The following is a 14,895-nucleotide window of genomic DNA, read 5'->3' as shown; positions in this document are numbered from 1 at the left end:
TGGACAGGGAGCAACCTGGGCTAGTGGAAGGTGTCCCTGCCCATGGCAGGAGGTGGAATGAGATGGGCTTTAAGGTCCCTTCCAGCCCAACCCATTCTGTGATGCCACAGTTCTGTGATCATGCTGCTGGTGTGCCGGTGGCCATCCCTGTGTCCAGGCAGCGATCCCTCCTCGGTGCCGGGATCGGGAATGTGCTCAGCCCTGCTGTGCTCACCCGTGGCCCTTCTCTCCGGGCCGTCCCTTTTCCCTCTAGGTGGAGTTATTACACACCAGATTTCAGCTTCTTCCGTGTCTGGATCTGCTCCTGCAGCCGTGCAGACAATGAGATCCCTGCCACTGCCCGCAGCCCCACTGCCCGGGTGCTTCCCTGGAATTGAGCGACCTGAATTTGATGAAGCCCAGAGTACCTTGGAGAGCTTGCACGTGTTGCATGCGTGGGATGGGAAAGGTGAGCTGTGCTTTGGGGGTGTGTGGGCAAGGGGAGGATGGGGGTCCCTCAGAATGAAAGGAAAATGATTCGTCAGGGATGTGCTGTGGGCTCTATGGAGCATCTTCCCTTAATTCTGCTTTATGAGCCTTCCCTCCTTTCTCTTACCTTGAGGCACAGTTGGAGGGGAGGAAGAGGAGGCAGGAAATCCCACAGGGTTCTTTTTAAACTCTGCCTGATTAACAGCATCGTTTGGATTGACTTGGTCACAGAGGGCTTGAAGGACAATTTGGGACTTGTAGGTTCCAGGTGCTCTCATTCCCAGCCCCTCTGGACGTCTGGGACAACGTGGGTGCAGGGGGGAGCAGCTGGGGCTGGGCTCTGCCCTGTGCCCCACGCTGTGCCTGAGGCACATCCATCCTTCTGGGGGCATCCTGGCTCTTTGACTCCTCCACATTCCCCCACCAATGACATTCCCTGTTCTCACTCCAGTTCTTTTCCAGGATCCAGCCCTTCAGTGCTTTGCAAGATTTACACCCCTCTCCCTCCCTGCCGTCATTTCCCTGTCTGTCTCAGACACGTTCCCACCCTCTTCTCCTGTTTATGGGAAGGGGAGAAGCACTCAGGAGACAAAGCAGCTGCCCACGGCCGTCAGCCGGGCCCTGCGGCTCCTCCTGAGTTCCAGGGAGCCCCTGGCTGTGAGGCTGCATCCTCGGAAGTGCCTGACACGTGATTTTCAGCTGGGAGATGATGTGAATCAGATGTGGTCCCTCCAGAGGGCCACCCAGGGTGGGACCCAGCATGGATGGGGACTGGAGGTGGCCTCGGGGTAGCCCTGGAAGGATGGGCAGGCTTCTTCCCAGGTTTGCCACTCCCAAGAGGTCCTTGCTGCCTCATCAGAGCAAAAGCAAAACTCACAGAACTCTTTCCTCAGGGTCTCCTAGGCAGCTCTTTGCCCTCCTGCCTAAATCTGCTGAGAGCCATCAGGGATACCAGGAACCTGGTTTTTCCCAAGTGTCCCAGGTGAGGTTTGGCCATCCCTGCTGCCTGGGTGAGCAGGAATTAGATGGGCTCATTCCATTGGGACCAGCATCCCATCTCCCACTGGTGGGGTAGAGCTCAAACCTGAGCTCAGTGGGCTCAAGTGCTCTGAAACAAGAGAAGATGTGGAAAAGAGGGCAAATTTAGATGGAATATTGGGAAGAAATTCCTGTCTGTGAGGGTGGGGAGGCCCTGGCACAGGGTTCCCAGAGAAGCTGTGGCTGCCCCTGGATCCCTGGAAGTGTCCAAGGCCAGTTTGGATGGGGCTTGGAGCAGCCTGGGCTAGTGGAAGGTGTCCCTGCCATGGCAGGGGGTTGGAATGAGATGGGATTTAAGGCCCCTTCCAAGCCAAACCATTGCAGGATTTTATGATGATGATGAAGGACTTGCACAAGAGGAACAAGAGAGCCACTGTCATCCCATTCCAAGCCCAGTTTGGAGGGCAATGTGGTGCCTTCCCTTGGACAGCCTGGGATCAGGGAGCTCCACTTTTCCTGGGCACCCCTGCAGTTCCCCTGTGGCCCTCAATGCCTGTTCCTGAGCTGTTCCAGTGCTTCTCTTTGGGACATGTCCCCAGGCAAAGGACTAATGGGAGTAAATCCCAGCTGGGATCACTGGTGTGAGTCAAATTTCTAACCCAGATCCTCTCCCATTTCTCACCCTCTTCTCCAGGCAGGAAATCAAAGCCCAGCTCGCTCATTAGGGACTGACCAGCTGTTGATCAAAAGCCAAAAATAAAACCCAGAGCAAATGCTTTATTTGCTCAAACTGCTGCATTCTCAGAGGAGGGGGAGTGGGACTTTTCCAAGCAGAGGCTTCCCACCAGCTGGGAATCTGTGGCTTCACCAGGAGCTGACAGCACAAGGGAGCTCTGTTACCAGCTCTTTGTCTTAGCTGGGGATCAAAGGGAAAATTTTCTGAATGATTTCAGTATCTGACAGGTTCCTGCATATTTGAGCCACTGTGAAATATGGGATTGGCCTTTCCGAGTCACTTGGGAATTTGGGAAATATTTTGCTGCTCCTGTGTCAAACCAAAAAAAGAAAAACTCCTGAAGTGCAGCCTCTTCCTCGGATCAGATCAAATGCTGATCATACTGATGTGAGCTCCCTGGCAGCTTTTCTGGGATGAATTTGGCATGTTGGGATTTCAAGTTCTTCTTAAACTGGAGTTTCCCATCCTCTCCCCCCACAGCCCATCAGCAGGGCTGTCCTCAGCTCCCACACGGGGAAGATCCAGGTTTGCATCCCGAGGGATTGCAGACCTTCAGCTTGGGAAAAGTCCCCGTTTGCATCCGGAAATTATGCAAAGCAGACGGGAGAGCTTAAGGGAAACCAAAGGAGCAGTTTCTGGGGGGAGACTCAAGGCTGAAATATGTGGAACAGCTGGAGGGATGCAGGGGATTTCAAAGGGAAGGCTGGGATGCCGATGGAAACGGGAGCAGGCGCAGGGGCCGCATTGCACTGGTGCTTACGGGAAGAGCTGTGAGCAGGGGGGCACTTTGTTTGTTTCAGATCTATAACATCCAGCAGATATTTATGGATCTTTTATCTCTTTAGTGCCTCAGGGCTGCAAATCGAAGCACCTGGGGCTCTTGTGAGGCTGAAAGCAAACAAATAAAACCCCCGCTGGTCTCCAGAAAGGTTTGGAGCCCCACGAGCGCTGTCACTGATCCGTCTGAATTTAATTAGGCCCATTAAACCGCTCCTGGTGCCGTCACTCTGGAGGGCTTTGGATCCTCACCATCCCTTCCTGCATCGGAGATGAGGGATAATACACCTGGGAAAGGAGGGTTGTCTGAGCCAGACGGAACCAGGCACATCCACATCCGCGTGTGGTTCCAGCTCTGCGCTGGATCCTGCCTCTGGCGACACCAGGTCTGGGTTTCCTGCATCCCTCATCAATTCCAGGAAAATCCCTGGTGGTCCTGAGTGCCCTCAGAGGGTCCCTCCGTGGGGCAGGTCAGGGTGAAAGGTGCTGCTGATCCCAGCCCTGGGATTCTCAACCCAGAGAGGAGCTTGGAGGGGTCAGACAAAGCAGGGCAAGGTTGGATAAAGCTCTCGCATTCCCCCTTGGTGTGAGCACCAGGAATTTGGGAGATGTCTTTGCACACAGCCAGGGAAGTGGTGCTGGCCACCCAGGAGCCCCTTCCCGGCCTGAAGGCTGGAAAATCTCCAGTGTGCTTCCCGAGACAGTGACGTAACTCACCCAGCTCGGGTTTACTACAAATTAATTTAAGGAGCTTTTTTCCAGCCCCTGCCCACCACAGGAAAGCCCCTGGGGCGGCCATCCCATGGCAGGAGGGCTTTTGCAAACCCACATGTCCTGGGTGTAGGGAATAACCCAGCTCCTCTTGGGAGTGCTTGGGGATCCGTTTGTGTTAGAGAATCACAGAGTCATGGAATGCTTTGGGTTGCAAAGGACCTTAAAGATCATCTCGTTCCACCCCCTGCCATGGGCAGGAGCGCCCTCCACTATCCCAGGTTGCTCCAGGCCCCATCCACTTAACCTTGAAAATCTCCTAGGGTGGGGAGTGGTTGCTCCCTCCCCCTCCCCACAAACCAGCAGCTTCCCCAAATGTCCCTTTTCCACCAATTCCTGTCGGCAGGATGTCCCCGTACCCAGCTCGCCCCCCCTCCCTGCTGCAGGGGACAGCCCTGCTGGGGAGATATTTATTTTCTGCTATGTTTTAAAATATCTGCGTGTCTTCAGACCTCTCCCCCATTCCAAACTTCTCCGATCCCTCTCCAAACCCCCTCCGGGACTCGCCCATCTGCACGGTATTAAATTACTGGGGACTTAAAACGCCGTCGGAATCCCAGCCGACCCCCCCCGGCCATGCCTGGCTCACACAGGCATCCAAATCCCCTGCTGCATTCGGAGAGGTGCATTTTCACCCTGGCAGCCGGTTTGCATCAGTACCTTGCCAAAAAGTGATTTATTTTTTCCTTTTCCCTTCCTCAAGGTCCTGGAGCGGGGTCAGCAAGAGAGGAAACATCATCCCCCGGCCCTGCTGCTGTTGGAGGGCTGGAGTTGTCCCATTTTCAGGCATCTCTGCCACTTCCTTTGTTAAACAGGGGTTTGAGCAGCCTTGTCGGCTTTGAATCTCCCTCCCCATCGTGTGCTTATCACTGGAAGTTGGAAATAATTCCTTTTTCCCAAGCGCAGCCACCGGTTTGTGGATGCCCGGCGGTCACAGCTCTTCCTCCCCGATGCTGAATCACCCCCGGGGGCTGGGGACACCCACGGGCTGCCTTCTCCTGGGGTTTGGTTTGGGTTTTAATTTGGATTACTCCTTTGATTATCCAAAAGAAACAACCACAGCCAGATTTCCTTGTGTCAGCAAAACAAATCTTCGTGTCTTCTTCCAGTGTCTTCCCACAGCTGGAGCTGTGGGAACTGGGCTTGGCTATGCCCTGTCTTGCCAAGACCCTCCTCATCCTCTGCTCTTGGGTTTAATTCCCAAACACCTCAAACCCACCTGGCCTGTGATTTCCACATAACTGGAAACCCTCTGTGCCCACCACATCCTGGTTTTCCTTTGGCTCAGGATCACAGAGCAAACAGCCACGATCCTCCTTTTCCTTGCTGCTGCCTGTCCTTGAGGTGGATCATCCATCCCTTCCCATGGGCTCCAGCTCTTCCCACCTCCCTCCTTAATCCCTTGCCCAGTGTGTTTCCCCTCGTTTCCTCCTCACCCCCGTCCATCCTCAGCGTGTGGCCATTCCCATCTGCACCCTATTTTATCTGGTGTTTCTCCACATTTTGGGAAGACCACATAATTTTTTACCCCGCTCCACTCCGCCATCTCATTACCACTTGCATCTTTTCATCCGAGGAGAACAGAAATTTTCATCTAGGAAAGATCCTAGAAAACCCAGTTGCCTCCTTTGGATCACCTCGAACCCCCTGTGACCCCTTCCAGCACCGCTTCCCACCCGGCTTCTCCCAGCTCCCACCCTCGGGGGGGCCGTGTGGGGAAGGGCTGTGGTTCCTCTGCTTTCCCATGGCCCTTCCCCGACCTCCTCTGCTTTTCTGCTCAGCGTTTCCTGCCTCCTCGCCTCCCCCAGCTGCACCTCCAGGCCGAGCCCTGCGGAGGTGGCTGGGGATGGATGGGGACGGATGGACCGAGGGCACTTAACCCATCTTCTCCCCCCATCTTTCCTCTCCCCCTCCCCATCCTGCCTAACCTCAGGCCGGGAAATAGGAGGTAAATATTTTTCAGGGAGCCCTCCCCATCACACCCCAGCTTTGGAGCTGTTCCAGTGTTGCTGCCGTGCCTCGCCCGCTCCTGCATCCAGCCGAGATCCTGGCGCTGCCTGCCAGGAGCGTGCTCGCCGCCCTCCGCTCGCGTGTCTCGGAGCTGCCCGGACTTGCTGCATCCCAAAGAACGAGCCCGCGGGCGTGGGGCAGGACCGGGAGCATCCCTGGCACGTCCTGAGCGCTGCTCCGCCCCGGCTGCGCTCCCGCTGGAGTGGGAGGAATCGCCCGGCCCCACCGGGCCACCCCTGCTCCGGGATTTTATGGTGCAAGGGTGCAGCCCGTCCTGCGACACGTGGTGTGAGGCTTAGAGAATCAGTGCAGAAATGGGGAGATGAATTTGTGCCAGGGGAGGCTTAGATTGGATATCAGGGGAAATTCCTCGATGGAAGGGATGGTCAGGCACTGGAACAGCTGCCCAGGGAAGCAGTGGAGTCACTGGGGGAATGTAAAAGCTTTGTGGATGTGGCACTTGGGGACACCCCAATGGTGGGTTTGGCCTAGATCCTGTGATTCCCTGAATCCCCGGGCTGCTTCCCCACTGCCTGGCCAGGGAGTGGGATCTACAGGGGACCTAAAGTGGACTCCAAGAGAGCTGGAGAGGGACTGGGGACAAGGGATGGAGGGACAGGACCCAGGGAATGGCTTCCCAGTGCCAGAGGGCAGGGATGGGTGGGAGATTGGGAAGGAATTCCTGGCTGGGAGAGCGGGGAGGCCCTGGCACAGGGTGCCCAGAGAAGCTGTGGCTGCCCCTGGATCCCTGGAAGTGTCCAAGGCCAGGCTGGATGGGGCTTGGAGCAGCCTGGGACAGTGGAAGGTGTCCCTGCCCATGGCAAGGGGTGGAACGAGGGCTTTAAGGTCCCTTCCAACTCAAACCATTCCAGAATTTTCTAACTTTGCTTTTTAGTGGCATTTGTTTCAGCAAACTCGGGATAAGGCAGCAGGAGGCAGCCCAAGGCTGGCATGGGATGGCTCCATCCTACAGGAGTTGTTTATGGCCTTTCCACAGCAGAGTTAGACCCCAAAAACCAGGAGTGGCAGCTGAACGTTAAATAAAAGATTTGACTTTTATTTAAAATAAAGTGTATTTGAACATAGTCTTGATACCACGGACTACGGGAACGCAACACTGGTTATTCCTTGGCATGAGGCGGGCACGGGATTCCTCCTCGTTAGCATTAATGGGGGAATGGCTTAATGACCCTGGTGGTCCTGGCCCCAGGTATCAGCTACTGAGGGTGTTGTGGCACAGCTCTGGAATCCCCTTAAACTTAGATCAAAATTTACTGGACTGGAAATTGTATTTTTTGTGGGTTTTTTTATTCCTTGGTTTGTCCCCGTACCCCTTCCAGACATCCTACAGTTACTGCTGATCTATGCAATGTCCTAGCTGGCTTGTGAGACTAGTTACAAAAACTGTACAACTTTATAAAATTTGTGGTTTTTTACATTAGTTACACAAAAACCTTTACTTCATAAACCTTTTACTTCATATCGTAATGAAAAAAATTTGCATATCAGAGGCAGAACAGTGACTATGCTGGTGAATACTAAAAGTGTCATAATACAATACGGTGTACAAATAAAATTAAAAAAAAAAGACAATATAAATGATTATCAAAAGGCAAGTTAAACAAATAAAACCAAGCTATAACAGACTAACAGAAGATCATCTTCGAGGCCACACAAAACTATCCTCAAAGTCATGTCAGGCACCTTCAGAGTCCTGGTGTAGTGTGAGAGGAGAGATGGCAGCTCTGCTCGGGAGCAGGACGACTTCAAACAGGTCAAATGTACAGAATAAAAACACAAAAAAAGGGAAATAAAACACTCATGCATTAAACATGATAAATAGACTTCATATAGGTTAGCCCTGGATGGCTTTACAAGATGGCTCTTCAAAAATTGGCTTTTTAAAGTCAGTTAAATCTTTATCCTGATCTGCCCATCGGAGTCTGGATCATCGGCACTGTCACCCTGCCCAGACAGGTTCTAGCAAATTAACAGAAGTGCTCATTAGTGCACACAGATTAACTGCTCTGGTAATGCAAAACAAAACCAAAAAAAAAAAACAAAAAACCAACCAAAAAATCCAATTATTATTAAAAAAAAAAAAAAGATACATTTCAAGCTTACTTTATTAAGCAGCATGATCTCAAAGGACAGCTTTGGACAGTTACACATGAATATGGCCGGGGGGCCCAGCGGGGCGCGGCCGGCGGGGCTCACACCCAGCCGCTGGTCAGTTTGTAGAACATCTCCTCGTCCAGGCTCTCGTTCTGGTCCTTGGCCCGTGTGGACAGGAAGATGTAGCCCCCGATGAACTCGTGCACCACCTTGCAATCCACCTCCGTGCAGATGAACGACACCCGCACCTCGTCCGCGAACTCCACCGTCACCTGCGCGGGCACACACGGCTCAGCCCCGGCCCGGCCCGCCCAGGGCAACGGCTTCTTCCCTCCTCCCTCCTTTCTCTGGGTGTTCACATGATTTCCTACTCCCTAAGCAAAATTCTGTGATGCCAATGTAGGAGCGAGGTCGGGGGAGGCCAAGGGCTGGAGCTCCCTCTGCTCTGGAGCCAGGCTGGGAGAGCTGGGGGTGTTCAACTGGAAAGGGGAAGGCTCCAGGGAGAGCTCAGAGCCCCTTGCAGGGCCTAAAGGGGCTCCAGGAGAGCTGGAGAGGGACTGGGGACAAGGGATGGAGGGACAGGACCCAGGGAATGGCTTCCCAGTGCCAGAGGGCAGGGATGGATGGGATTAAGAACTGGGAATTGTTCCCTGTGAGGGTGGGGAGGCCCTGGCACAGGGTGCCCAGAGAAGCTGGGGCTGTCCCTGGATCCCTGGAGTGTCCAAGGCCAGGTTGGATGGGGCTTGGAGCAACCTGGGCCAGTGGAAGGTGTCCCTGCCCATGGCAGGGGGTGGAATGAGATGGGATTTAAGGTTCCTCCCAACCCAAACCACTCTGGGATTCTGTGTATGGTGATTTGGCCTTGATGATCCTTTTGAGTTCCTTCCACCTTTAAATATCCTGTGACTTTTATTCAAATATTTAGATACTGAAATACCTTTCATAGCCTTTTAAAATGATTTTCTATTTATTTATCCATTCATTTATTTATTTAAATTACCATTACCCCTTTTATTCCCCCCTGACTCAGAAACAATCACTCAGCCTTTTCCCACCTCTCCATGGTGAGGACGTGGCCACATTTTCCCTGCTTCCAGATAAACAGGGACTGGGCACAAACCTGCTGAAGTCTGGGCTTTCCTTCCACTCCTCCCTGGTTTTCTAAATTGAATTTTGTCCACAGAAATACTTTATGGGGGCTGGGGGAGCTTGTTTTGGAGTGACTGAACAGACCATCCATTTATTGGTGCCCATTCTCTTTTTGTCCCCCTGTCACTGACAGCTCTGCAGGAGGGATGGGGATTCCCAACAGAGTATCCAAGCTGGATAATTGGGAGATCAGGGCTTGCAACTGACTCAAAACAATGACTCTGAGGCAGAGGGGGAAGCTAAATAATTTTTCCAGCAACTCTTAATGAGCTGCAGACTGCAGGAGAACAGCCCTCACGTATCCCTGGCAATTTTAATTGGGTGTTCTGCCAAAAAGGAGCCCAAAAATTTGTGCACCCAAATGTAACAGCAAGGGAAAGCCCCATCTCAGAACCTGGGAAAGTACTGGTTTGTTTTTTTGCTATTTACATGAAAGTCTGAGTTGTACAGCAAATGAAAGGAATTTTAGTATGGATAAGGCCCTGTATATTTATGTTATGGGTTAGGATGGAACCTGAGCATTGGTGCTGAGGTTTCATTTCATTTAACTCTGTGGAGTTCAGAGAATGGAGAAAGTAAAAGTAATTCCTGGCTACGGTAGAGAAAGATTCAGGGTTTTTTTTTATGGGTCACACACAACTCCACCAGGGCCTAAAGGGGCTCCAGGAGAGCTGGAGAGGGACTGGGGACAAGGGATGGAGGGACAGGACCCAGGGAATGGCTTCCCAGTGCCAGAGGGCAGGGATGGGTGGGATATTGGGAAGGAATTCCTGGCTTAAGGGTGGGGAGGCCCCGGCACAGGGTGCCCAGAGCAGCTGTGGCTGCCCCTGGATCCCTGGAAGTGCCCAAGGCCAGGCTGGGCTTGGAGCAACCTGGGACAGTGGAAGGTGTCCCTGCCCATGGCAGGGGGTGGCACTGGAAGAGCTTTAAGGTCCCTTCCAACCCAACCCATTTGGGATTCCAGGACTCCAGGAGTGATGCCTGTCTCACTGCCAGGAGCAGGGGGAGGGGATGGGGTGTCAGACACCATCTCACCATTTTAATCTCCCAGTTCACGTTCCACTGTTTCATGTTGCTGAAGCGCCAGGTCTTGACGGCGTCGCCCGTGCTGGCGTCCATGCGGATCAGCCGGTTGTAGGCGATGCCAATCAGCTCATCCTTCTTCCCACCCTGGAACCTGGGAGAGGGATTGATAAAAGCAAGCCTGTGATGCACATAAATCCAGCAGCTGAGTTCACTTGTAAAACCATTCTTATAAATCATGATTTTAATTTCAGCTCCGGCGCAACCTCCCCAGCCAGGGATGCGCACAAGGACGTCCTTCCCCGTGGCAGGGGGGTGGAATGAGATGGTCTTTGAGGGCCCTCCCAGTCCAACACAACCCAACCCATCCCATCACGATACAAGGATGATTCCAGGATGATTCCAGGATATTTAACCCACTCCCTGTACTCATTACGGAAACACCCCTGCCCAGCCCAGCCCCACCCACCTCGCGTTGAAGTGCGTGATGCCGAACTCCGGCAGCGACTGCCAGGCTTGGATGAAGCGCATCTTGGCCTCGATGAGGCTCATCTGGGCCACGTTCTGGTGAGCCTCCAGGATGCGCGCCGTGATCTGCGGGCGGCGAGACACAGCGGGATTAGGGCCGGGCACCTCGGGGCCGCCCCCGCCGTCACACACACGGGAGCCGCCGCAGAGCCGGGAGTGGAGAATCAAGAATTCCTCCCCACAGGTTTTACTTCAGCTCCGACTGCTCCGAGCCCACAGCTGATAAACGCGGAGCTTCCCACGTCCAGACACAGGAAAGCAAATCTAGATCGGAGCTGTCTGGAGGCAAAGAGCCCCGCTCATGCTCTCGGGAACTTTAAGGATGTGAGTGAACAACAAGGCAAATTCCTGGTGTAGGGTTTCCAGTTTCGCCCCATAAATCACTGGGGAGCATTATAAAAACCAACCAGGGCCCAAGTGTCACGGGGAAGGTGCAGGTTTGGTTAGTGCTTTCACCACTGCTCTCTAAACCAAAGGGGTTCTAGATTAAGTTTATTTTATCTTAATTTTATTGTTGCTGTCACTTACCAAGTCTCTTACATAGCCTGGCTGAAGATGGCAAGGCGAAATGAGAAAAAAAAAAAAAAAAAAAAAAAGAAAAGGAGGCAGAAAGAAAAAAAAGCAATCAGAAATATGGCAACAAAGCAAAGAAAAAGTGTAAATTAACTGCAAACCAAAGTTCAAGCAAAAAAACAAAACAAAAAACCAAACCAAAACAAACCACATGCACAATTCCTTAGGTGGAAAAGCAGCCAAAGGGAATGTGAGCAGGACAAGCGAGCAGAGATTCACCGCTCGTGCCGGCCCTGCCGGAGCACTGGAGTGATCCCAGCTGGGCCCTGGAGTTGTGGAGAGATGGTTTTGGTCCTGAGATGGTTTAGGTTGGATATCAGGAAAAGGTTCTTCCCCCAGAGGGTGCTGGGCACTGCCCAGGCTCCCCAGGGAATGGGCACAGCCCCGAGGCTGCCAGAGCTCCAGGAGCGCTTGGACAGCGCTGCCAGGGATGCCCAGGGTGGGGTTGTTGGGGGGTCTGGGCAGGGCCAGGAGCTGCCCTGGATGATCCCTGTGGGACCCTTCCCACCCAGGATATTCCATGGTTCTGTGGTCCTGCTGGGGGGTGAAGGGGAGGATGAAGCTGACAGTTCAGAGGAGAGTTTGTACCCTCACTTTCCTCTCCACATCTCTGCACAAACTCAAGGCCACTCTCTGGCTGAGGAAGCTCAAGAGCTCACTGTGAGCTCAGCAGCTCCTTCTGTTTGGGATATGTGGAGAAATGATTGGGATGCTGCTTGGGATAACAAGCAGGTGAAGGGAACATCAGCTGGGCTTCCCAGGGAGGTGTTTGCCCTTGCTGGCTCTGACAGCAAACCCTGGCAGGGCACCTGGGAGCTCTGAAAATCCTTATTTTGGGTTGGTTTTTATTTCTTTTCATTTAGGACTTGGTGCTTCCAAACCCAACCTGCCAACCCTACACTGCTGCGTGTGGAGACAAACCCCCAAGAGTGGGTTTGGGGCTGGTGAGGACCCAGCACCTCCACAAATCCTCCAGCAAGGCCCACGGCCAATTCCCATTCCGGCACCTCCTGTGGGCTCCTCAACCTCCTCCTCCCCCTCCTCCTCCTCCTTCCCTGTGCTGGGGCCATGGAAGGACCCTTGTGGTCAAATTCCTGACATTCCTGCAGCCTCCATCCCTCATTCCTCCCAGCAAACATCCTCTGCTGCTCCAAGCTTTGCCTCTGGCCATCAAGGAAAGTCCTAAATCCACTGCTTAGCTGATGTCTGTGAGGGAGCCAGTGTCCACACCATGGCCATGTCCTGACTGGGATCATCCCCATCATGCCCATCCCCACGATTCCATGGATTTTATTTTTATAACCAGGATACCTGCACAGTAAGCAAGTTTTCCAAGCTAATATTTTCCCAGGTGCCTCTGTTTTACTGGAAACCTAGAAAACATTATATATATATAAATATATAAATCTATCTATCTATATATATATCTGTTAAAATCGTATATTTATGCAGCCTCTCCTCTATCCAAGTGGATATAAAGGCTTATTCAGGAGAATAATAAGGGCTATATAAAATATAACTCCACTGCCAGGAAATCATCGTGCTGTGCCAATAAAAAGTTACATTTTTCCGGCTTCTCTGACTTGCAGCCTTCTTCTAGGCTTGGAGAAATCATATCCAGCCCCAGCCAGCAGCCTGAAGGATTTAAGTCACCAAAAGGCCATGGAGCAATGCTTTCCTTATTTTTGCTGCTGTTCTGACATATAATTCCTTTTGAGAGAATCCTGCATTTATCCCCAGCGAGGAACAGTTCAGCCCTGTCAGGCAGGGATCGGGTGGAGCGTGGATGGAGTTCAAGCACGAGTCACAGCAACTCAAAAACGAAGCAATGTTCCGAGGACTGGCATTTGGAAGCAGTGGAAAAGCAGAGAGAGAAATATGCAAACCATGTTACAGCCAAGTGTGGATAAAGCACTGCAAGCAACTGCAACTCCGCTGATCCCGGGGATTTCTCCGTGGATTCTGTGCAGGGGAAGGGGTTTTAACCCCAGCACCGGGGAGAGATGGGGCAGCTGGGGCCAAGCCATTATCAGCAGGGGCCAAACCATTCCCAGAATGCTTTAACATAAACATCAACCAATTTCAAATGTGTTTACAATTGAAGGCTCCCCGCCGTGTCCATGCACATCACACGGCACAATCCCGGTGCTGGGTGCCATCCCCAGGTGCTGGATCCAAACCACACCCTTCAGTCCCATCTCATTTTAGTAACCACGTGCATCCCAGTGAGCGAAGACATCCAGAACATCCAAACCACGCCGTGTTAAACACCAGCCACCGCCGGCACGCGTGTCCAGTCCAACCAAGGCCAACAAGGGCGGCACCTACCTGCTTGTTCTTGTACTTCTTCAGGTAGCGAGGAGACACCAGGCACTCGGGGTTGATGTCGGTGTTGATCTGCTCCGGGATCAGCTGCGGGTCGGGGTTCAAATGCTGCATTTTCAGGAAGGACAGGATGTTCTGCACTTCCATGCCGTAGGAGCTGTCGGCCATGGTCTTGCCCTTGGAGGCCAGGCGGCAGGCGGCCATCCAGCTGGCGTACTGCGTCTCCTGCCCCCCAAAACAGGGACACGTGTCTGTCACAGCCGTGGGGGGACCACCAGACCCCTCCAAAAACACCCCAGGGAGCTTCATTCCCCTCCCAGCCCCAGGAGACTCCCAACGTGCACAAAGATGGGCAGAAAGCCAACCAACGTGTGGCCAAAACCACACAACAAAGCCAAGGCTGATCTTCTGCTCCAAACTCACAGGAGACTTGGAGCACGTTTGGAATGCTGAGATCAGACAGGTGAGTGCATTTTCTATTTGCTTTTTCAAGAACAGCATCTGAGCAGGAGCTGATGGTGGGCAAAGAGGTGGCCAGCCCAAGAGACGAACTTACGTTGTCGCAGCGCAGCCAAATCTCGTTCATCCCCTCCGCCACTGGGATCAGGAGTTTGATGTTGAACTTCTGACCAGAGATGTTCACATCAGGGGTAACTTCACATCCTGCAATGAGGGAGCCGGTATTTTACAGGGAAGTGAGGAACTATGATTTAAAAAGTGGCAAAGAAAGCAAAAATAGGAAAAGAGCGAGCAAAATTCCCTGAGTCAAGGGTCTCCGGTGGCATCTCAGTGCTGCCAAAGGTTTGTCCCACACTTCTGATGGGATGAGCACTCCACACAGCACAGAAAAAACCTGTCAGATGTCCCTTTTTCCAAGTGTCAGGAAAATGGGGGAGAAAAGCAAGACCTGATCTGAAAGCAATGAAGCCAAAGCAAATGAGCACCCACAGAACTCCTGGATCCTGCCTGGAATCAGGAATGGATCCAGTGGCTGGCAAACACCCCAGAATTTTCATGAAAGGATAGGAAAAGGTGACTGGATGGGTGTTGACTCTCACCCTGAAACCCCTCTATGTTATTTGTGAATGATGGGATGCCATGGAAGTGTGCCAGGCCAGGCTGGGTGGGGCTTGGAGCATCCCGGTTTAGTGAAAGGTGTCCCTGCCCATGGGAACGAGGTGGAACTGGATGAGCTTTAAGGTCCCTTCCAACCCAAACCATTCTGGGATTCCATGATTTTGGCTGCTACAGGCAGCAGCGAGGTGTGAGCATCCCTCTCTGGGTGCCTGGAGAGAATTCCAAGTGGTTGTGTGAGCACGGGGGGCGATGAACCGACCCTGCCACGGCGTCAACGCCGCCTCCCAGATTTCTGCAAAGTGCCGTCACAGCAGATTTGTCACAGCTCCCAGAAAGGTCCTGCAGGCCAGGCCTCGCTCCCACAG

At 52.9% G+C, this 14,895-nt stretch overlaps 1 protein-coding gene across 4 annotated transcripts in view; it reads right to left on the bottom strand.

The window, feature by feature from the left end:
• Nucleotides 1-6,776: 6,776 nt before the first annotated feature.
• FERMT2 (FERM domain containing kindlin 2) overlaps nucleotides 6,777-14,895 on the bottom strand; it is a 49,434-nt gene continuing 41,315 nt past the window's right edge. For 2 of the 4 annotated variants that reach the window (XM_069018624.1, XM_069018622.1), the window contains 6 exons: nucleotides 14,010-14,116; nucleotides 13,457-13,678; nucleotides 11,084-11,104; nucleotides 10,497-10,621; nucleotides 10,040-10,181; nucleotides 6,777-8,127 (listed from right to left, as the gene is read on the bottom strand). In XM_069018624.1, the coding sequence (XP_068874725.1) occupies nucleotides 7,954-8,127; nucleotides 10,040-10,181; nucleotides 10,497-10,621; nucleotides 11,084-11,104; nucleotides 13,457-13,678; nucleotides 14,010-14,116 (791 nt within the window). In that variant the 3' untranslated portion in view covers nucleotides 6,777-7,953. The remainder of the gene's footprint in view (nucleotides 8,128-10,039; nucleotides 10,182-10,496; nucleotides 10,622-11,083; nucleotides 11,105-13,456; nucleotides 13,679-14,009; nucleotides 14,117-14,895) is intronic. The other 2 variants (XM_069018621.1, XM_069018623.1) reach the window with 1 other exon arrangement.

Source organism: Aphelocoma coerulescens, chromosome 5 (genome assembly GCF_041296385.1).
Source record: "Aphelocoma coerulescens isolate FSJ_1873_10779 chromosome 5, UR_Acoe_1.0, whole genome shotgun sequence".
Taxonomy (NCBI): Eukaryota; Metazoa; Chordata; class Aves; order Passeriformes; family Corvidae; genus Aphelocoma; species Aphelocoma coerulescens.
Note: the sequence above shows the minus strand (reverse complement) of the source record. Positions and strands in the feature narration are given on the sequence as shown.